This window comes from Podarcis filfolensis, assembly GCF_964270895.1.
Source record: "Podarcis filfolensis genome assembly, chromosome: 2".
Taxonomy (NCBI): Eukaryota; Metazoa; Chordata; class Lepidosauria; order Squamata; family Lacertidae; genus Podarcis; species Podarcis filfolensis.
This window is the reverse complement of record NC_139605.1, coordinates 80,374,733-80,397,383: the sequence shown is the minus strand read 5'-3', so window position 1 is coordinate 80,397,383 and position 22,651 is coordinate 80,374,733. Positions and strand designations below refer to the sequence as shown.

General features: G+C 46.1%; 2 protein-coding genes and 1 long non-coding RNA gene across 3 annotated transcripts in view; 2 read left to right on the top strand and 1 right to left on the bottom strand.

The window, feature by feature from the left end:
* Positions 1-14,474, top strand: part of LOC310755161 — a 59,958-nt gene extending 45,484 nt beyond the window's left edge. Inside the window, exon 3 of the long non-coding RNA XR_014544193.1 lies at positions 13,512-14,474. This is a non-coding gene — a long non-coding RNA (uncharacterized lncRNA). The remainder of the gene's footprint in view (positions 1-13,511) is intronic.
* On the bottom strand, positions 4,368-14,628 carry PRDX2 (peroxiredoxin 2). The gene is made up of 6 exons (XM_083597511.1): positions 14,484-14,628; positions 8,875-8,983; positions 8,201-8,354; positions 7,295-7,417; positions 5,910-6,040; positions 4,368-4,662 (listed from the first exon to the last, which is right to left on the bottom strand). Exons 2-6 carry the CDS (start codon positions 8,975-8,977, stop codon positions 4,577-4,579), a joined length of 597 nt encoding a protein of 198 aa, XP_083453637.1. The 5' UTR covers positions 8,978-8,983; positions 14,484-14,628; the 3' UTR covers positions 4,368-4,576.
* An 826-nt stretch (positions 14,629-15,454) lies between these two features.
* Positions 15,455-21,580, top strand: RNASEH2A (ribonuclease H2 subunit A). The gene is made up of 8 exons (XM_083597484.1): positions 15,455-15,787; positions 16,927-16,998; positions 17,207-17,333; positions 18,259-18,346; positions 18,431-18,568; positions 18,870-18,957; positions 20,189-20,312; positions 21,184-21,580. The coding sequence occupies exons 1-8, from the start codon at positions 15,661-15,663 to the stop codon at positions 21,320-21,322; spliced, it is 903 nt and encodes a 300-aa protein (XP_083453610.1). The 5' UTR covers positions 15,455-15,660; the 3' UTR covers positions 21,323-21,580.
* Positions 21,581-22,651: the final 1,071 nt, after the last annotated feature.

Sequence of the window (22,651 nt, the reverse complement as noted above, 5' to 3'; positions counted from 1 at the left end):
AGGATAAGCTAAAACATTTTAAAAACAAATCACCCAATAATTGACAAATCAGGCAGGCAGATTAAATTCAGCAAGGAGAAATCTCAACTGTTATACATGTGGACAATTATTCACTCTGTGCTCCAAGGATTAGATAAGGTGACCAATGGGTTTAAACCACAAGTAAGTACGTGCACAATAAACATTGTGTTTTGTTGGGAGGAGGTATTCAAAAGGGAAAGCTTTTCAATAATGAAAGTTAAAAAGTTGCATAGAAAGATAATGAATTTTCCTCCTCTAAGGGCTTCCAATAAGTCTTTTAGACAGATAACCGTTGGGCATTTTCTTAGGGATAAGGTAGCCTGCTTAGAGGGTAGCAATTTCACTAAACCATCTATCTGGCCCACTCTAAGTTTCAGAGTCTTTCATGTTGTGTAGGTGGGTGTGAGAAGGAAAGAGTTGTGACTTCTCATTCTAGCTTCAGCAGGGGCACATTCGTGCTATCTTGTAAAGCCCAAGCAGTGGGATGTGTGAAGCGGAAAACCGTTCCAACCAGGATGAGTACAGTGCATAGGTTTTGGACGAGAAAGAGAGCTGTTTTTCGAGCCCCATCCACAATAATACAAATGAAGTGATGTATGCAAACCAAACCCTCTCCTGGGTGAACCTAGTATGTGCCAAGACTGTCTGAGAATTTGCAGAGCTGTGTCAGGTTCACCCATGGGAGCTACTCAGCCTTGTCCTGCAGTGCAAATATCTGAGCTGTTACGTCTTTCTGTTTAAAACAGCCTCGGTGCTCCTGAGGTGCCCAGTGGCGCTCTCTGCTGGCACAACCATTAGCCTACTTTTGCCTTCACTATGGCAACTCATCCTTCATAGTGTTCTGCCTCTGTCAGATTTATTTATATCCCACCTTTCCGGCAAGGAGCTTAAGGTGGTATACACAAGTCTCCAGCTCTCCATTTAATTCTTACAGCCGCCAGGTGAGCTAGGTTAGATAGACAGAGAGGCTGGCTGGCCACCCAGCAAACATCATAAACATAAGAACCATCTGGTGGATTCAGCCACTGGCCCACCTAATCCAGCATCTCTTTCTCACATAGGCCAGCCAGATGCCTGAAAGCAGGACCTGAGTGCAATAGTACTCTCCCCATCTGCAAATACCTCCAACAGTATGACTGAGTTGGGAGTTGAACTCTGGGCTCCTCACTCCTAGGTAGGTCCAACACCATAACCACACAACTGCAGTCATATTCATTCTTCCGCACCTAAGAGTCTGCCAGCTTGTTCTCCTTCATGGATCAAAAACAAGTAACCATATCCACACAGAGTAAAACCCACAAGGACAGCAAGACAATACCTCTTATTAGAATCCATCAATGCTGACTATTGCAAGTATTTTAGGGATGGGCTCAGTTTGGGCACATCTGCTTTGCATTCTGAAAATCCCTAGCCTAACCCCTGGCGTCTTCAGGTAGGGCTAGGAAGGACTCCTACCTGAACTCCTAGAGCAGCAAAGAAGCCACTCAAGTTGTGGGACTCAATGCAGCCCTCCAGGCTATTCTGTTTAGCCCCTGGCCCTCTTCCCAAGTGTTTTTCCCTGGCTTGAATGTGTCCTTCAACTGATAATTAGCAAGTTTCTTTACATTTGATGCTTTATTATATTTTATGTATTCTGTAAGCCACCCAGGGTGGCTGGGAAAACCCAGACATATGGACGGGGTATAAATAATAAAATGATTATTAATTGCTCCTGCTTTACTGAGAGAACAACGGAGAGTTGGAAGCGTAGGTGAGACTAGATGGAGGCCACCCAACAATTTGGGAAGTACTCACAGTAAGAGTCCCCCATATTGTGGATCTGATATTCAGATTTTTGTGTTCTACCATCACATTCAAGGGGAGAAAATCCACAGAGAGACCATGTTTGCACAGAGGATGGTAGCTCATCATTTCTCCTGATGCACACTCCTCCATTTCACACGCTCCTGTCCAGATTATGCTACAGTCATGCTCTAAGTGACATTTTTCTTAAACCCAAGGACCCAAAATTAAATCAGGGCTGGGTAACAAATACATTATAGCATATCAAAGGGTTGTATCATCACGTATCTAATGCATCTTTTCTACCCTAATCTCAAAACAGGCACTTAAAACATGAATATTCCCGTGGTTTATGCTCTGGCAAGGGTGAAACAGCTTCAACAGCGTGAAGATTAAGTTCTTCTTGGTGCCAGTTTCAATATTACAAAGTGGAGAGCACTAGTTAAACGGCAAACAGCACACCCACCTAGTTAAGAGTAGCAGGAAGTTTGACAGAAGTCAGAGGTATACTTATAAGGTATAAATTATACCTTGCTGTGCAAAAGAGCCCTGTCTGTGGTATTGTTTTGAGATTGCTTTTTGTGCTTAATACTCACATGGGAAGACAGATTACAAAGCACTGTCTAAAGGCCCCTTTTCATATGAAGTCTAGCAGAAAACAGAATTGGATAACAGTGGCGGAATATCGTTCAGCACAGTCGGACGCCATGCCTTCCAGTGTTGTATTCAAGCCTTGGGCATTCGCATGTTTGGAATCAGAGCGTTCCATGAAGTTACAGCATCCTCTACTGGCAGATGTATGGCAGTTCAGTATTAGAAACAAATGCTGTCCCATGAATTAAGCCTGGAAACTGTCGTCTGAAGTCTAAACTTACCAGTGCCTACGCAGGCAGCGATGCCTCTGATACAAGAACGTCAATTTCCATATAACCCTTAAAGTGCAGCCAGCATCTTACGTGAGGGATAAGAAACTTGGGGCTCTTCAAATGATGTTGGACTCCCAATACCATCACCCCAGCCAGAATTACTGGCAGTCAGGCTTGATGTGGAGAGGGGAGTAACAACATTTGGAGGACAATAGGTGGAAAATTATGAACAGGCAGTCTGGAGCAACCCAACAACCATCACTATTCCAAAGCAGCATGCAAACATTTTCCACAAACACCTTTGCAACATCTCCTGTTGCAAAATTGTTTGGCGATAAAACTGCCCATTATGGGCTTTAAAAGAAATTAAGATCTCAGAGTGATTGAGAACTAGCAGCGTCCATTGCACCCAACAGCCAGGTCTGTTTTAATTCCTCGACCTATTCACCTAAATGACATCCATTGAGAGGAAGGCTGCCAGGGTAACTGAGTGTGATGGCACAGGAAAAGTTTGTGGCCTTTGGAGGTGGCTTGGAATGAGAAAGAGGCAGAACCGTTTTGGCTAGCTGGCGGGACACTGCTGGAGATGCCGTGGACTCCAGTGCTGCACTGCTGTGGGGAACAAGCCCCACTTGAGATGACCATGCTGTAAGATTGGGACGCCCTCCATCTAAATTCAGGTGTAAATATGTGAATGAATCGTATTTCTTGAGACTAGTGTCACTCATGCAATCTGCATAGCCAGCTTCACCACTGTAACCCTGGAATTCTCTAGGTGCTTTAGGACTCTTCAGAAGCACAAAATTAGCAGTGTGAAGGAGTTGGGGGGTGAGCTTTGTTTAGGCCTTGATATCACTACAATATAGGAAGATAATGATCCTGATTATACTTGCTAATCAGTCCTTTTTCTTCTGCCGCAAGATTTTATCCATTCAACCTGTCATCAGAGTAAATCCATCACTTTGAATCTGGATAATGATTCAGGAACCAAGTGCTGATCCAGGCAGGACACTTCGTTGAAGCTACTTTGTTATGCCAGAGGTTTGTTCAGCTTCTTAGGAAGGCCACTGCATTCCTTGCAAAAGGTCTCAGCTAATACCTAGGAGATTCTGTTCCTAGCTATCTAAAGCCTACATAATTCCAGCTCACACCAGGCCTTTGATACTCCCTGCTTTTCATTCCAGCTACGAAAAGCCTACAGCAAGCTAATGCTGCTTGCTTTGAATATCATCATCAAAACCTTAATTACTTCATGCAACAGCTGTATCAAATCTCAGCTTGCCTTCGGAAAAGGTCCCAGCCAAGGACATAAGTTTCAAAAGTGCTTGATCTCAGGCTCTTATGTACTCACTGACAGCATGGACATACTAGAACTGCATGCTTGCTTTCCTGTTTTCTTGGACAAGCCATTTATAACACCATGTCTACATCTCTTAACTTCAAGGTGTCCATGGAATGTTACCTCTACAGGGACTGGGGGGGGGGGTTCTTACTTTGCACATAAAACCAAAGGGTGGGCATAGTAATTATACCCCAATGCAAACCCATTTAGTAAAAGTATATCCTTCCAAAGGCAGGAAAGAACTCTTCTCTTTGCATCTGAGGAGCAAGTCCAGGATCACATTCTCCACTTTTGATTCTCCTTGTCATTTGCTCGTTCCGAATGACCTTCAGCAGCACCAGACATCACCAGCAAGCTTATTTTAATCTCCACTTTTATTGAAGCATGAACATAAAGATGCCCTACTAAAAAAATTACATTCAAGCTACTTCTATGAACTACTACTCATGGGAGAGGCTTTCGTAGCCCAGCTCTCCCCAGAGAGTTACTTCTAGAGATCTCAACGGGAAAGATTCAGTATGAATAATCCCTTCACATTAGGCCAGATTTGTTCAGCAAGACACCTCTACTGCTGCTTGGCAAAGAAGGCCTTGCTGTCCTTCACTGTGGGCTTGATGGTGTCACCGCCAGGTTGCCAGCCAGCTGGGCACACTGTAGCAAAATGTACAGAAGTGTGGGGTTAGAATATGTCAAACAGCACTCAAAGCACATAGGTCCACATGGAGCAGGCTTAGGGCAACAAGGTACCCCCAGAAGCAGTAGAAGGAAGCTTTGGAGACATCACTTATTAAAAAGTCAGAACTTACTCCATCAACAAGCACAATCTAGATTGGAGCTGTGCCTTTTTTCTGGGGATACTCAAGGGTATGCAGTACCATTTTCTTCCAAATGCTAAAAATGTGGCACTTACTGTAACAACTACCCACACCCTTTTCCCTTTATTTATTTATAAAAAAGCAGCACTGGAGAGGGGCAAAATGCCACAACCTCTCCCATCCCAGTATGCTCCTTTTGGGGTTTCATGGTCCATAACAGGAGACTAGTGTGTTTACATATGTCCAGGAGGACAGCTGTCACTGGCTAATAGCCACAATGGTTAAGCTGGAGGCAGTCTATCTCCGCGTACCACTTTCTGGGACTCACAAGTGAAGAGTGTGCTTGCAGGCTTCCCATGGGCATCTGGTTGGCCACTGTGGGAACAGGATGCTGGCTAGATGGGCAAATGGACTGAACCAGCAGGGCTCTTCCGTTATTAAGAGCTGCATATGCGGGTGGCGCTGTGGGTTAAACCACAGAGCCTAGGACTTGCCGATCAAAAGGTCAGCGGTTAGAATCCCCACGACCATTGCTCGGTCCCTGCTCCTGCCAACCTAGCAGTTCGAAAGCACATCAAAGTGCAAGTAGACAAATAGGTACCACTCCAGCGGGAAGGTAAACAGCGTTTCTGTGCGCTGATCTGGTTCGCCAGAAGCGGCTTAGTCATGCTGGCCACATGAGCTGCACGCCGGCTCCCTCGGCCAATAAAGCGAGATGAGCGCCACAACCCCAGTGTCTGCCACGACTGGACCTAATGGTCAGAGGTCCCCTTTACCTTTACAGTTGTCTTGGGTCTACTTTGTACCACGCCACACTTCTGTGATGCTGAAGATGTTGGGCAAGACAGGATATGGCATGAACTGCGCTACGGAAGGCTCTAAGAAATGTTGCTAGCAGTACATCATGCCAACTTCATATATGATACCATTTGCTACAAAGGTGTTTGGGAAGCTGTTATGCACTGTTCATGGGCAGAGAGAGGCCCTTACTTGCCCCATGAAGAGGTAACAGCCACAATTTCTAAAGCAATACTGACCTCACCCTTCTGTGTTAGCTCTATTATCCCAATCCCCACCCCTTACCTTCACCATGCTGGTCTGTGAACTGGAAAGCCTGTACCAGGCGAAGTGTCTCATCCACAGAACGCCCCACAGGCAAGTCATTCACTGTGATCTGACGCAGGATGCCTTTGTCATCAATTATGAACAGGCCTCTGGATAGTTGTGGGGAGGGGGGAGAAAGAAGGGCAATTAAGAGCATGCATATATGTGTGGGTGTGGGTGAGGGTGAGAGAGAGAGAGATTCAAGCTTGTATGGTGTGTACACAGCCTAAGATGCATTTAAAGCACATGTCTTCCCGCCCAAGAATCCTGGGAACTATAGTTTAATGGTACAAGAAACTGTAGTTCAGTGAGGGGCAAGCTACAATTGCCTGGGTTCTTTGGAGAAGGTTCTTTAAAAGGTATGGTGTGTATGCAGCCTTAGTAGAGAGACAGGACAAGAGCAGACAAGGGGAATTCTACCCTGTATTGGAACCTTCTGGAATCTACGTGGCACTTTTAGAAGAAGAAGAGTTTGTATTTGATATCCCGCCTTTCACTCCCTTTTAAGGAGTCTCAAAGCGGCTAACATTCTCCTTTCCCTTCCTCCCCCACAACAAACACTCTGTGAGGTGAGTGCGGCTGAGAGACTTCAGAGAAGTGTGACTAGCCCAAGGTCACCTAGCAGCTGCATGTGGAGGAGCGGAGACGCGAACCCGGTTCCCCAGATTACAAGACTACCGCTCTTAACCACTACACCACACTGGCTTACTGCCTTCATCAGCAGTACCAGGGTCAAAGTTAAGAGTGGGGGAATTCTGAATCTATGCCTATGCAGATACCTTTCTCCAAGTTAAGAGAGATCAACTAAAAGAGGTTGGGGCAAAAGCAGAGACAGACTCAATTAAGTTCCAGCTACAGCTAATTCTCTGAAGTCCAAGTCCATACATCCAAGGACCAGGGTTCTAGGACCTAGCTAGTGTTAATAGCTTTTTATATTCCAGCCAGGCTATTACCATTTGGATTACGTACATGGACTTGATGGGTGGGACCAAGCTGATGAATAGAGGATTGAACAGTCCAGCAGCATCAAAGATGACTAACCTCTTCAACAGATCACAGTACTTAAGAGCAGGAGGGACTAATCTATTGTTCTCCAGATGCTGCCAAATTTTGCAGCTTCCATCATTCCTGACCACTGGCCATGCTGGCTGCAGCTGGCAGCTCTAGTTCAAGAACACCTGGAGACCCCCAGGTTAGCTACCCCTGTGTTACAGCACTGGAGAGAGGAGCTAAGTGGTACTTGAGTCAGCCATGCTGAGGCTTTGCTAGTGAACGCAAGAGGACTGGCATTTGCCAAGATGCCACCAGCCACAGCCCTTTGAACTGTCATCTAGAATTAAGGTTAGACCTCAAGATCTCCATACCTGTATGCAATGCCATCCTCCTCCTTGAGCACTCCATAGTCCTTGCAAATATTGTGGTTGATGTCTGCCACAAGTGGAATATTTGCAGATCCCAAGCCCCCTTCCTTTCTTGCTGTATTGATCCTGCAGGGAAATGGCCGTTAACATCTGCAATATCATTTAGAGCAGAGGTAGAGAACCTGTGAACCGATGTCCACCTCAACCCTAATCACTGGCTATATTGGGCAAGGGCTGATGGGAGTTGGGAGTCCAACAGCTGGAGGGCCTCATATCTCCCACATATCTTGAACATCTGCAAGCTACTACTCTAGCCATTTACTATTTAGAAACGGTTGAACCAAATATTTCACATGGAATAGATTGCCCCTAACTTTTTGTTCCAAACTTGACATGGGGCTCCCAGACCAAAGCTGGGTCTAAAAACTGGGCAAGTATCTTCTTTCTCATCAGAAACCTAATTCTGAAGACAAACTGGAAATATTCTCCAATTAGATACAAGTCGGATTCTCTGACCCACAGAAGAGTGAAATGTTCTTTACACCCATTTAGGAGCTCAAATCAACTCTGAACACAACTGCAGTTAGTCTACTGAGGTGGCTGATAAAACTAACAGCAGCTAGGTTTGGCTAGATAAGGCTGATGGGGACCTTCTACACCCTTCTGTCAGTTAACTTCTGCTTGGCTCCCTCCCAGTGTCAGATCCCTAGAACATTCTTAATGATGTTTCAATTCTAACCCTCTTACTAAGCAACACACAAAATAGGGATGTGCTGTTATTCCTGTCACTCAGTTTCCTTCAGCTAAGCCAGCCTTAAGAAACAACAACATAACCATAAGTCTTCACAGTATTTGCTTTCTAGCATGGATGGAAACATTGCGCTAGATCTTGAACACCAGGAGACTCACCAGGCCAAATGGGTGAACTGAGAGTCAACCGAGGCAGCAATAACCTCACAGTTGATCTTGCGGAACTCCTCAACTCGATCACTGAAAGCTATGATCTCTGTGGGACAGACGAAGGTGAAATCCAGGGGGTAGAAGAAGAGAACCACATATTTGCCTGTGTAGAGAGGGGGAAAGCTCATCATCAGCAGAATACTTTGAGCCAGAAACCTTGCCTGGCTACTATCTGAAGTTTATGGAAGGAGACAACACCTGAAGGCACCAGCACAATGTACTCAAAACAAATGTCATGCCTTGACCACAATAACATTCATCCTTCCTTTGGGATATGGCAAACCCAAGGTCCATTATCTGCACCTGCTAACAAAATATAGTATTTGCACTACACACCATGATCCCCACAGCAATCTGATTCAGTGCCTGGGGACTGATTACCTCTTGATAAACAGACGGATAATGCAAGATCCTCTTTCTTGGCGCTTATGTGCTCCAATGCTGCATAGCAGGAAAATAGTTCTTAAGTGATCCATACCCAGTCTCTCTTATCATGGTGGGTCTGGGAAACTCTTTAATTAGGGTATTTATGTCCTGCATATTCATGAGCTCAAGGCACCTTACGACATTAAGACTGACTGAAAATGTTGTTTAAAACAACTGAAAGTGGTACTCTCTCTTACCTTTGTAGTCCGACAACTTTATTTCCTTAATGGCTCCATCCACCACTGCTGTGGCCTTGAAGTCTGGAACTGGTTTACCAATATGAGCTTTACCGGAAGCCATTTCTTTCTGAAATATCAAACAGTGTAAAGGCTTAGGTAGACGACCAAGTTGAGCCTCTTTCAACCAAGAGGTCTGCTACTGAGTACATATCCCAGGAGAGGCATTTTCTTACCTTCTGAAGGATTGTAAACAAAGCAGCTCTGTTTTGGCTTGCTACTCTTCCCCAACGTCAAGCCCAACTTTTGTAGTGCCCAAACAATTAAGATGCACTTCAGAGGAAACAAGAAGCCTCTTCCAATTCTGCATAGTGCTGTACAGAGCCCCAGTCACATGAGTTGTAAAGGATTACAACTGTGGAGGGTGACGCAAGGCAATCCCTGAGGAATGCAAGATCAGGGAGTCTTGCACCCTCATTCCTTTGAGGAAGACTGCAGAGGGTTTGAGTCAGTGGCCTCTTGGTTCAGCAGGATATTTTTATTAGCCTCATTCCATTTTAGCTAGGCGTGAGCAAGTGCTCCTAGACAACTTTCTGGCTAATTGAAATTTTACCACCTTCAATGCATTTGAGTTACCATGTGCACTATTTGCCTTGGAGCTCAACAAGCAATTTCACTAATCCATTACATAAAAACATGAGGTGGTAGTGTGCTGTGTACAGTACTTTTGAACACTGCTTCTTATTGCTTGGCTCTAGCAGTTTGTTTGTGTGTGTGTGTGTGTGTGTGTGTGTATATAATTTTTAGGTGATTTGGAGGTCTGATGTGCCTCTTCCTCTCCAACCAGGGACGGCGCATCCCATTGTGTTGCTTGAGGCTAAGTGGGAAGTGCTTCCCGACCCTGCTGCTGCCGCCAAAGCATCCCTAGGCTGCATGGTGGCAGCATGAAGCAGAGCAGGTTCTGGCAAAAATCCTGCTGGAAATCAGCTCTGATACTCTGCCAGTGGGGCACCCACCAATGCACCCCCTCAGGGGCTTCCACCACCCAAGATGGCTGCTTCACCTTGCCTCCTGTGTGGGGCCAGCCCTGTCTCCACCCCCATCCCATAAGAGGCTCTCTTTATAAAGAATTTGCCCCATTACACCCCTTCATGTTAAACCTTGCCAATTTGGGTTTGGCTCCTTTTTGCATAAGCAAAGTCTCAATATTTCATAACTACTTCAAAGCTCCGGATGCTTTTTGGCATCAAGAAAACAACCCTGGGATTTAGATGTAGCATGTATAAAATCAAACCTGAGTTCCTTTCAAGAAGCTGCATGTATGAACACGAAGTTTAATACTAGGTTATGAAAGGCCAAATCTGGAAGCAAACACAACAGATACTTGACAACATAACCAGGAGATTAAGTCTCTGCCATTCATAACTACAATGGTGACAGATAAGGATAGGCACTAATCTATTAATTAAGTACAGTAGTACTTAATTAAGTAGTTTTCTCTGGCCCAGGTAGAAGCAAGCTGCCACCGCTGTGGAAAACTATCTAAAACCAGCTCTAGCAGAGAAAGAAAGGGCAAAGGCTTCAGGAGCAGATAAATAGCTCATTCTCCTAGCACTGTAATTTGGGTCAGATCAATATATTCTTGGTGCTGTCTCAGCAACCAATAGAAGGTGAAGCTGAACATACTTATATCCCACTTGCCAGCCGACTGGCTCCCAAAGTAGTTTACAATTCAAATTCATCAGAAGACAAGTGCTGTTTTATTATGCTGATTGCATGGCAGAGAGGAGATGGGATGTTTGCATTTTACTATTCCAGCTTCATATTGTTCCTGCCAGAGCCTGCTTGGCTACTTACTCCTTCTGCACAATTTAATAAAGCCAACTGCTGAATCTTCAAAAAGGCCACAATTGGTATTCTGACTTCAGAAAGATAAATGTCACCCAACACAACCAATACTCAGGGGATGATGGGAAACACTGGAGTCATAAGTTCCCTAGCCCTGAGTTTATCATGGTGTCTGAACAGAGCCATTAAAGTAATGTTCATCCACTGAAAGGCTCTTCAGATACTGAGGCATCTGCCAGGGCCTGGTCGAGCACAGAAAACCTGGCGCCATCTGTTGCTGGAGATATGGAGTGGGGAAGAGATGCATCTGCTACGTTAGCCCATGACTCTCATCCACCATATTCCACTTGGTAGCCGATAGGCCCTATGGCAGCTCTAGCTGACAAATACTTCCCTTCCAGAAGTGTGTCCCAAACACAAACTGGGCGACATGATACCTTCCTGATAAGGAGCTGGTAGCTGTTGGGTGGGACACTTACCAGTAAGCTCCATGTTCAGGAAGATAGCCCTATTACAATATGCTTTGGCAAACATGAGCAGGCTATGGTTAACGACAGTGAATTAACTACGTGATGATGGTCTGCTGCCCCTGACATCACAAACACTGATTGCTAGTTTCTGGAGTGAAGCCAGCAGAATACAGTGCATTTTGAACTAGTGCATACATTTGCCATTGTTCTGGTGGTATGTGACAGAGGAGAATGGAACGGTCACTCAACGCTTCACTCAAAGTGAAGGCTTTGAGATGCACACTGCTTATAATGAACAAGAAGGGAGAAAAAAAGCCTGCTTGGGCAAGCCAAAATCAATGATGAGATACTTTCCTCCATCAACTCCAATACTGACAGCACCAACTTTAGTGATCCACCAAACCCTGAATAATCATAATAATAATAATAATATGCCACCCATCTGACTGGGTTGTCCGAGTCACTCTGGGTGGCTCCCAACAAAATATTTAAAAACACAGTGAGGCATTAAACATTAAAAACTTCCCTATACAGGGCTCCCTTGAGATATCTTCTAAAAGTCAGATACTTATTTCCTTGACATCTGATGGAAGGGCATTCCACAGGGTGGGAGCCACTACTGAGAAGGCCTCCTCCCTTCACTACCAGGCAAGTCTGCTTTGTTTTGAATAGTTTTTATTAAGTTTTCCAGTTATATGTCTCAAAATAAGCATTTTACATAGTACCATATATCCAATGACTTCCCTCCTTCTCCTTCCATGGTTCATTTTACTTGTCTATCATTCCTGCCTATTTTTCTGCAACCATTTAAGTCATTCTCCAATTTACATCATTCAAATATTAACCACACTGCTGAATTTAGCTTAATGCTGCCAGTGTATTCAGCTGTACAGTTATTTTCCAAATACAGTGGTACCTCAGTTTACGAACTTAATCCGTTCCGGAGGTCTGTTCTTAAGCCAAGGCACACTTTCCCTAATGAGGCCTCCCGCCGCCAGTGCCCTTCCACCATTTGGCTTCCGTTCTTAGACCAAGGTAAAGTTTGCAAACCGGGACACTACTTCCGGTTTTGTGGAGTTCGTAAACTGGGCTTTTCTTAAACCGAGGTACCACTGTACTCAGCAAATATTTTCTACTCCTCTTTAAATAGATGCTCTCTTATTCTATATGTTAAACCTGCTAGTTCTGCAAATTCTATCATCTTAAGTTGCCAGTCCTCCTTACTTGGGACCTCCCTCACTTTCCATCTTTGAGCTAACAAAACTCAAGCAGCCATTGTTGCATACATAAATCATTTTTTCTGACACCTGGGAACTTCAGTCTGAACTATTCCTGACAGAAAGTCCCCTGGTCTTTTTGGGAATGTTGTTTTAAACAATCTTTACAACTTAATATAAATCATTTCCCAATATTCTTTAACTTTTTTACATGTCCACCACATATGAAAAAAAGTTACACTACCCAGGCAAGTTTGAGCCCTAGAAATGATGACCTCTGCTACATTCTTGTCTTACTTCAGGTCCAGCATGTGGTGGAGGCAGCAAGACAAAACAAGAGTTTTTGCAGAAGCTAAAAGGCTTTATCAGAGTTTCCTGGGCCAAGCATGAGATGTTACAGTATGGGTACCCAGCCTTGAATTTGGTGATTAGTGTCTTTGGCTTAGAATGAGCGGTGTTGTGTACAAGGACAATGCCAAGCCATTGTTTGCTTAATAAGGATCTGTTGCTATTGGTGCAGGCAGTTGGGATAGTTTTCTACGCCAGGCTGACTTCCAAAGTAATTTGGGATGATGGAATGTCCAAAAGACACGTGACAGGAGAAGATTACAGTTCAAGCAAAAACTGAAGAAAGCGGCTAAAAGTTATGCGGGACTTATATTACCATATTTGATTCTTTAATTCTTAAACAAAAAAATGACAGCTGGGGGAGGTATTTTTCCACCCCAAGCTGAATACAGGTGCCTGTTTGGTGATAAAATGTCCCAGCATAAAGCCATATGCAGCATGTCAAAAGCGCACTTTGATTTGCTTCTCTGGGTCAGTCTTTGCTTGAAAAACTGTGTTTTTACCTCATATATTAACATTAGCTAGGACAATAGAACCACCACCACAATGGCAAAAATGGTGGCATTCATTACACTTTAGGTAAGGCAGGCTCCAACAATCTATTATTTCATAATCATGCTTAAAACCTTTTTATTTACCCAAACCTTTACAAAACCATTTTTAAAACTGTCTGTTGCTTATCTTCCAGTGTTTCAACTGCATTTTAGGAACCAAATAAAAAGCCCAATACATTTTAGGAGGGACTTTATTAACCTGGACATTTTTTGGTTTACAGAATGAACGCTTAAAATGGTAACCGATTGGAATTTAGAGGCCTTGTTACCTCCGCACAGGTGAGAACATCCCAGAAGCACGACGTTGTAGGTTTACTTCTGTGCAAGTTCTGCAAACATTACATCTTCCCCCTGCTATATACACTACTTGAAACAAAAGCGCACAGATCTTACTCCATTTGTCTCGTTCCCCCCTCTAGTAAGAATCAGAGCTTAAACTTATTGCACTGTCGTCACCTCTTGTATCCATACTAAAGTCCTGTTTAAAAAGCACAGTTTCCATGACCCAATTTTTAAGGCAAGAGCACTTAGTCACTGGCTCCATTTCATGAATTTTCACTCGAGTAGACCCCGAGCAAGGCTAGGAGCGCTATGCAAGCTGAGAAGAGACTGGAAAGCCTCGCCGCTTTCCAGGGTTGGGGGCGGGGGAAGCAGGAGGAGGAGAGTTAGAGGAAGCCAAGATCGACCCCTGGAGTTGAATTCCAGTGACAATGCAAGGCAGCCCGCACTGCTTCCAGCCCCCTCCCTGTACCGCTCAGAACACAAAGGAGATCCCTATGACTCGCTTGCCGAGGACACAATGGGCAGCATTCACACCGCCTCCTCTCCGCTTTGGGGAAAAAGGACCAGAGGAGAACCGAGGAGCAGCGCAGCTTCCAGCCCACTTTATTCCAATGCAGGTGCCCCCCTTCCCAAAATCACGCCTTTGGAAGACACGAGGAGATGCACGGATTGCAAGCCTCGAAACCTTCCAGAAGCCCTTCGCCTCCACATACAGACCCCAGAAAATGACGACCCTTCGAACCTGCTAGGATGGAGGAGAGAGAAAGCGCTGCAGGCCCCCACCCCATAGCAGGCCTCGCCAGGCTCGAACTGCAAACCCCGAGCAACGCGCCCGCATTTGCCTCCATGCACAAGCGCTGCAAAAGCTCCAGAAATGCCCTCGAGGCGCCCACCCCTCGCTCCCTCCGTACCTCCTGGTCCGCGCGCTGCCGTCCCAAAGCTAAGCCGAGCGCTTCTCGAAGCGAGGAGGAGGCGTGACACCAGCAGAACAAGCCGCAGCGGCTGCCGGGTTTTATGTGCAGCGTGCTGGGAGAGGGCGGGGCAAAGGTGCAGGAGGGGGCGGTGTAATCCGGATTCGACTCACAATGAGAACATGTGCGCGCGCGGGTCACCCCCACCCCGGCTACCCCTCCCCCCTTTTTCTCCCTTTGGACTCAGAAAAAGGGAATTGAATTGGGAACCAAAGACATTCCGCTCCAAAATGCGATTCTGATTGCAATGCGGCGAACAACTCCACTAAAGGGCGCTTGCTGGCTTTCTTTCTCTGCTCCTGTTTTTTTTTTTTTTTAAACAACTGCACGGCAGGCAGACGTTCAACAGGTCAATCTTTTTATCACCCCTTGCTGGATGTTTGTCCGTCACGTCCCGACTCCTGCCAGAGACAAAAGATGGCAAGCCCACTCGCGGTCTTCATTCACAGTTGCTGCGTACACACGCTCTGCTCGTGGAAAACACGCTCCCGTTTATCAGCTGCAAGACACAGGTAGGCATCCAGCTGGTGAATCGCCTGCTCGATGCCTGCCTTTTGCACACATGTTAAATGCGCAGGAGCTTTGCCAGGGGAAAAACGGGCAGCGTTATATGCAATCCACCCACCTGAAGTCCACCCATTATAGCGTTACACTGTTAGTGTGTAAAATATGCTCATAGAGTGGACATAGATGACCGGCCGAACAAATGCTTTCTAGTACTGTATGAAAAAGATCCGAAGTTCTATAAGGATCTCAGGGAACACTGTAGCATCAGCTGGGTGCTAGCTAGCCAGAGCATAGTAATACCTGGCTCTGTTTAGCAGTCCCATACATTCATCAGACGTAATCCAACAGGGACAGATGTTGTGCCAAAAGTGCAATGAAGCCCTTACGAAACAGGACAGAAACCAGGAGTCTTGACTATTCCTCTCCGCTACTTTTACCGTCCTGATTTACAACCAGATGGGATCCTCCACGATACTGTTAGAGAAGTTGGTGCGCAAGTCTGATCTGTTCTGCGAACTACAATACCCAGCAAGCCGCGCACTCTCTGGGATTCCCTTCCCTTTCGTTTCCTGTACCGAGTTTTTACGGCGCTTGCCGGGGACGCGCGAAAATGGACCTGAGCGCTTTCGAGCGGGACAACGCCGTGAATTGTTTGCTGGACTCCGCGGTGCCCGCCGCTTGCCGGAGCGAACCTTGCAGCCTGGGCATCGATGAAGCAGGCCGGGGTCCGGTGCTGGGTACGTGCCTGAGGGTGAAACCGGCGGGAGCGAGGAATCCTTGGGGTACTTTTTGCTCCAGCGAGGAATCGAGTTCTAAAAGCAGTGCTTTTTTTCTTTAAAAAAATGTTTAGGGGTACTCTCATTTTCTTGCTCATATTGAAATACTGTCCCTCAATGAGGTCAAACTTAGATTCACAAAATGTTTAGGGGTATGCGTCCCCCCAGAAAAAAGCACTGCCTGAAAGCATCAGAAGGGGAGTCCCAAATCACATGCTGATCCTTAATATTCGCCTGCCTTGGGGGTGATCCGTGGACTTGCCAGGTGGCCTAGACGCTAGAGGATTCCTATTGCTATCGGCCAACCTACTTTAATAACGCCAGGAGGGGTGATTATGAGGATAAATTGTGAGGATATAGAGCATTTTTGTAGTAGTAGTATTTCATTTGTATGCCACCTTTTCTCCAAGGAGCTCAAAGTGGCGTACATGACCCTCTTCCCAATTTATCCTCACAACAACCCTGTGAGGTAGAATAGGCTGCAAGAGAGTGACTGAGTGGGCATTTCAACCTTGGTCTTCCAGGCCCTAGTCGGACACTACACCACAATGACTCTCTTGTAGAATTGACAATTAATCCAGTCCTGATTTGCAAATAACGTTGTTCCAGTTCTGTGCCAATAAGTTTGTTCAGTCCCACGACTGCTTTTTACTTCCCCTACCCCACCCCTGCTGCCGAGCAGAACTTCCCCACCCTTAAAATAGAATAATGTCCTGTGATGGTGGCTGGAGGGGAGTCTTTTGTGGAGGATTCCTGATTGCAGGACCAGTTTTGTCCTGGGGCTGTACCGTATTTTTCGCTCTATAACACGCACCCGACCATAACACGCACGTAGTTTTTAGAGGAGGAAAATCCGTAGGCATGCCACCCGTAGGCATTCCCTCCATAACACGCACAGACATTTCCCCTTACTTTCTAGGAGGAAAAAAGTGGGTGTTATGGTGCAAAAAATACGGTAATTATAACTATACTTAGTGTTGCTAGTTCAGAGCATTTCTCACATGACAATGTTGTTATAAAAACACCTGCAGTATTGTATCTGTAGGTGGAGCTCTGAGTCTTGAAAGAGTAGCTTGCATTGGCTTCTGCTTTCTTCCCAGGTCCCATGGTTTATGGAATCTGTTACTGTCCTGTGGATCGGCAGGGAGACCTAGAGGCACTGAAGGTAGCAGGTAAAAAGGAAAGAAAGGTGTGCTTGACTGGGACTGTGATGTAATGCTGGCGTGGCAGGAAATGGGATCTGGACTAAAGGGGGCAATGCTGTACCTCTTGGAGTGTTTCCCCTAACCGCTGTCAAAGCACTGCCCAGCTTGTATTCATCCTAGGTCACATCTTTTTTGAGTTTGTGTCCTCCTCTCCCTGCTTGCTTTCCCTTCACAGATTCCAAGACTCTGACGGAGGCCCAGCGGGAACAGCTCTTTGAGAAACTGGGTGCAGCGAAGGATTTTGTTGGGTGGGCCCTGCACATCCTCTCACCCAATTACATCTCCACCAGCATGCAGAGACGGTAAGCAGACAATATTAGATGAAGTCGCTGCAACAGGGTTGGGGAACCTCTTCCCCCCCCCCACCCCGAGATGTTGCTGGGCTCCAGCTCCCATCAGTCCCAGCAAGAGTGGTCAGGGGTGGTGGGAGTTGTAGTTTAGCCACGCCTGGAAGGCCGCAGGTTCTCCACCCCTGCGCTAGAACCACAGCTTTGAGTGGGTGGCGGTTTTTCTCCCAAGATCGCTTCTCTGCCTGGAATCGTTGTGTTTTGTTTATTCGTGTACTTGTTAGAAAGATTAATACCCTGCCTTTCTAATGCATACGTGTTTCCAAAGGTGGCTAACTATCATTAAAGCCACAATAGCCAAACACAACTGCAATGATAAAATCATAACAGAGACTGACATGGCAGAAAAAAATCACAGTTTTCAATAAAATCACTTCGACCTGGCAAATGAAAAAGTGCTGCTGACACTGGATGTGTTGTGTAGTGGCTGCAGGCTAAAGAGGACAGAGCAAGGGGAAGGGAATTGGAACACGAGGCCTCTCACCTTGGAGTTTATCAGAAAAGTTAGACAGACCTCTTTCAGAGAAGGGAGGCCGTGTCTCTCCCCCTGAGCTGTTTTCATCCTTCATGCCAGCTCATCCTTGAGAATGATGCTTACTGCTGTGATGTTGTTTGCTGTGTTAACTGGCTGTGGCACAAACAGCCCACTGCACTCTTAACACTATGTGAGATTTGAGCTCCTATTTGCTGTGTGGACAGGGCAGCTGTTCTATTGGTAATGTACTGGCGGAGACACCTTTCTGTTCTGGCTGGTGGTGGCATAAGCTGGTCCAGGGTGCAGTCTCCACAACACCTTTTCCAACCAGCCCTTTTCTGACATTTGGGCCTCAGAGCCAAGGTTTTTTTGTGAGTGAAAAACATAGCTTCCTTTCTGTTGCAGAGCTAAGTACAACCTGAATGCGCTTTCGCATGATACGGCCATTGGGTTAATCCAGAGGGCGTTGGACTCTGGAGTGCAGGTTGCAAAGGTGAGCCAGCTCAGCATCCCATACCTGTAGCAAGTGGCAAGAAATCCCACCTCTTCAGTGCTTTATGGTTCCTCCCTCCTTCAGGTCTTTGTGGATACTGTGGGACCAGCAGAGAAGTACCAAGAAAAACTCAAGCAGCACTTCCCAGACCTGGAGGTTACAGTGAAACCCAAAGCAGACTCCCTCTTCCCTGTTGTCAGTGCAGCCAGCATCTGTGCCAAGGTGAATGCGAGACATAGGATCTCTTTGTTTCCTGGCTCACTGTGCTCTCTGGTATCTGGAGAGATGTACGATTAAACTGTGAAGCTCTAACCGCTTCCACCGTGAAACAGCTAAATAAGCTTTCATGTGCTGGAGCAGAATACTGGATGCTGGGGCCAAACAATAGGGGGTGACTATTGCCATCATTCATTAGGACAGGGGCTGGCTACTATTCGAGACCACTAGGCTAGATGGATCAGGACATAGATGGGAATGATGCAGGAAGGCAATTCCATTGTTGGTTATCTCTCATTTTCCATAGGTGGCAAGGGACCGGGTGGTAAAGAACTGGAGGTTCTTGGAGGATCTGGAAGATGCGGACTTGGATTATGGCTCTGGCTATCCTAATGGTAATCCCAGTATTTCTCCTCAGCTTGGGCACAGAACCAGCCACATGAATTTCCACCACAAGATGTGGTGGCTGAGAATGTTAGCCGCTTTGAGACTCTTTCGGGTAGTGATAAAGCGGTTTATCAAATCCAAACTCTTCTTCTTCTTCTTCTAGCTTAGGTGGATTTAAAAGAAAATGAACACATGGATGAGAGGGTAGTCAAAATCAGAGGGACCTGCAACAAAATGTCAAGGGTGCCAGCCTGCCAGGCTCTTTGCCCTTTTTCCCATTCGCCCTTTTTCCTCCCTGGTTTTCTGTCCCCCTCCTCCCACAACAGTCGGCATTTTGTGTCCATTGATCATTTTCAGTTCTCACGGATCTGTTTCTGGTTCCCCTCACCCCCAGTTAGGTTTCTCCCCCCCCCCCCGATATTGTTTGTACTTGGGAGTGCCCCCAAGCCGCCTTCTTCCATTCTTTCTTGCCCATGTACGGTGCTGTTTTTCTGAATAAGGTGTCGCACCTTGATAACGTCTTAACTATTAGCATATAGGATGGAAATAGGCAAACTCCATGTTGTAAGGCAATATGTCAGCTGCTGAGGATAACACTGGAAGAGGGCTGTTGCCTTAATGTGGGAAACAAAAGGGTAGGCAAGATGGACCTTTGGCTCTTGCGTTTCTGTGGAGGCACACAAAGAGTGCAGTGCTTCATTCAGATGAATAAGCCAAGTCATTACTTTGGCAGTGACTAAGAACCACATTTATTATTTGTGAATGTTCTTCCCCACTCTCATCTTTGAATTACACATTTAGTTTACTTGGCAACAATGTGGGCTTTTCCCAGCCCTCACTAGATGCCATTAGCTGTCCTAGATCCTCTATAGTATAGTATAGAGTCTATACCTCCCATCTCCCCTCTCTTAGGGTGAGTAGGACCTTATTGGCTTTTGTGCTCGGGTTGACCTCTAGGACAGAATGCCATGTCCTTGCATTAAGTTGAAATGAAAGGGGAGTGTCTGTGTGTGTATATGTGTAAAATGACCTCTAAGATACTACACACCGAGAAAGCAGCAGAGTTGGTGGAGACAGTACCGTACTTAGGAGATTTGCAAACCCCTATTGTGTCATGTTTCCCATCCACTATTCTCCAGGCTACGGCTCAGTCTTAGAAGTAGAGATAATACTGAGCACTAATATGCCAGGATACTTGGCCATCTATCCTCTAATCTCTCTACCCCTTCCCCGGCCCAGATCCCAAGACTAAAGAGTGGCTCACCCAAAATCTGGACCCTGTCTTTGGCTACCCACAGTTTGTACGGTTCAGCTGGAGTACAGCTCAGGTCATCTTGGAGAGCAAAGCTGTGCCCGTTTGCTGGTAAGTGGGGACGGAAGAACTGTTGGATGGATCCGGGACCGGTAGATGCACCTTCAGAAGGGATATTGAGGGAACTGTGGAGCATAGGAGGAAAAAGCTGCTGCTGATAAAGGCATGTGAGAGATTCCTTCTGATGGTTTTGCACATGCGATGCAGCATGATGACTTCCCTACACAAATATTATATAGGAAGATAGTGGATTGGCAGTCCAGGATGCTTTTTAAATAGTGGCACTGGGGAGGGCAATCGTTGGAGCTGAATGGGCCTGCTGAGTGTTTATGGGACCCTTTCCCTTAAATTCATTTATCAGCTGTAAGGAGGGTCCCCCCTTTTGTGGCTGGCTTGCTCTGCTAACTCCCCTGTGCCTTGCTCTGTGCTTATGTGGGCCGTGCAGAGTACTGCACAGAGTTGCTGAATTGCTGATGCCCAAAGATGCTTGTGGCTGCCTTCCCTGATATCCACAGCTTTCTGGAACCCAGCTCAATCCAGGGAGCAGCTCCTCCGCTTGAGTCTAGGGAGTTGGCTGATTCTCCGCTGCCTCCCATCTCAGGCTGACCTTGGCAGTTATGGCAAATGCCGCAGGAGGAGCTTGAGAGGCAGCCAGTTAACTTTCCCCTGGATAGATGGGGCAGGAATCCGGTACTGTCTCTGTTGAGGGAAGAAGGGCTGCCTGCCAGGGCACCTGTTTTCTATCTCGGCTCTTGGAAGGCAGTGAAGGTCAGTGGTTGTAGCAGGTAGAAGAAGTCTGAATCCAAGATAAGTGGGCGCAACTCTCAAGGAGAAGTAGAAGTCGAGCATAGCTTGCCAGCGGAGGAACAATGCTGTACCCAGATCCCTCATTTCCCCTTATCTTTTACCTTCCTCTCTACAGGGATGACACGGAAGACGACGCAGCCCAGAAAAACGCTCAGTCCTTGCTGAGCTACTTTGCCAGGAAGGAAACTTCCAGCAAGCGCCCTCCCCACCGTTTCTTTCATGAACGAAAGCTTAAGACCGTGACCAGCCTGTAGGGGGCAGCAGATTATTCCCTTCTCGGTGGGATTATCTTGCTTTATCTACACAAGAAACTTTTCTAATTTTGTCAAGCTTGTTTTTTCGTTGGAGGTTGTAAATCCTTTTGAGTCCCAGCTGCAAAGAGAACATTGGAGCAGAAGCAGGCGCAGGATCTGTCAAGAGAAAGGGTCTGATCAAATCCCTCTCTTTCTGGAAGCCTTTGTATATTCCCCGCCTTTTTTTGCTAATAAATTTAAAACAACAACAACCAACAATTCTGTGGTGTGTGAATTGACCGATGGGGCATCATAAAAGCAGGCCAAAAGCATCATAGCCAGACACTGGAGAGACCTGTCAGGAGTAAGCATGGACCAATGGTACCAAATAGTATGGGAAACAGCCCTACTAGAAAAAATAACCAATAAACTGAAACTGACATGGGGACAAATAGAAGAAGACACCTTCGCTCCCCTTTATCACTTACACAGCCCAATAAGACAATGACAAAAATCCACCAACAGCTAATCAATATGGCTAACCTGATCCAAAACACCCACCCACCCACCCCAGTCACACATGAAAACAAAGACCACCACAGCCAACCACAAATGAATAACCACACCCTAGGCCAACCCCAAAAAATAAAATAAAATAAAATAAAATAAAAAAGCAGGCCAAAAAGGGATAGTGTCTGCAACTGAAGGGTTACTTTTTTTTAGTGAGTTGGCAGCTTGAGTAATGAATGGGGCCACACAGAGCCAGGCAAAATCTCCCCAACACCAACCTGAGCTCCTGGCTGAGTCAGAGAACTTCTTATCTACTCCAGTGTGGCAATCCCAGTGAATGTCAGTAGCTGGAGAAATCAAGCCAGGTAGGGAAGCAGTTCTGTGCTGTTGCCATGGAATGGGCTCTAGTCCTGTCCACATGTGTGTCTGCACATTTCAGACTGGTCTGGAGCTTTCATTAAAGTGCTGTCAGTAATGCGTCCTCACATCAGGATTTTCTATTGTCTCCATTCACTTCAGTCCATTCTGACCAGTGCCCTCGGTGTTCCACCTTTAGCTGCAAGTGTTTCTCATGTGTCAGGAAGAAATGGGGGTGGGAGAATTTCTTCACCTTTAGGGCAGGACTAGATGGTTAAATAGCAATCTAGTGCACAAATGTAGTGGCTGAGAGAGTGAGGGTCCTGGAAAATCCCTGACTGAAATCTCTCTTCAGTCATTAACTTTTCAGTTGGCCTCTTAGCCAGTCCTTTATCTATACAGTGGTACCTCGGGTTACATACGCTTCAGGTTACAGACTCCGCTAACCCAGAAATAGTGCTTCAGGTTAAGAACTTTGCTTCA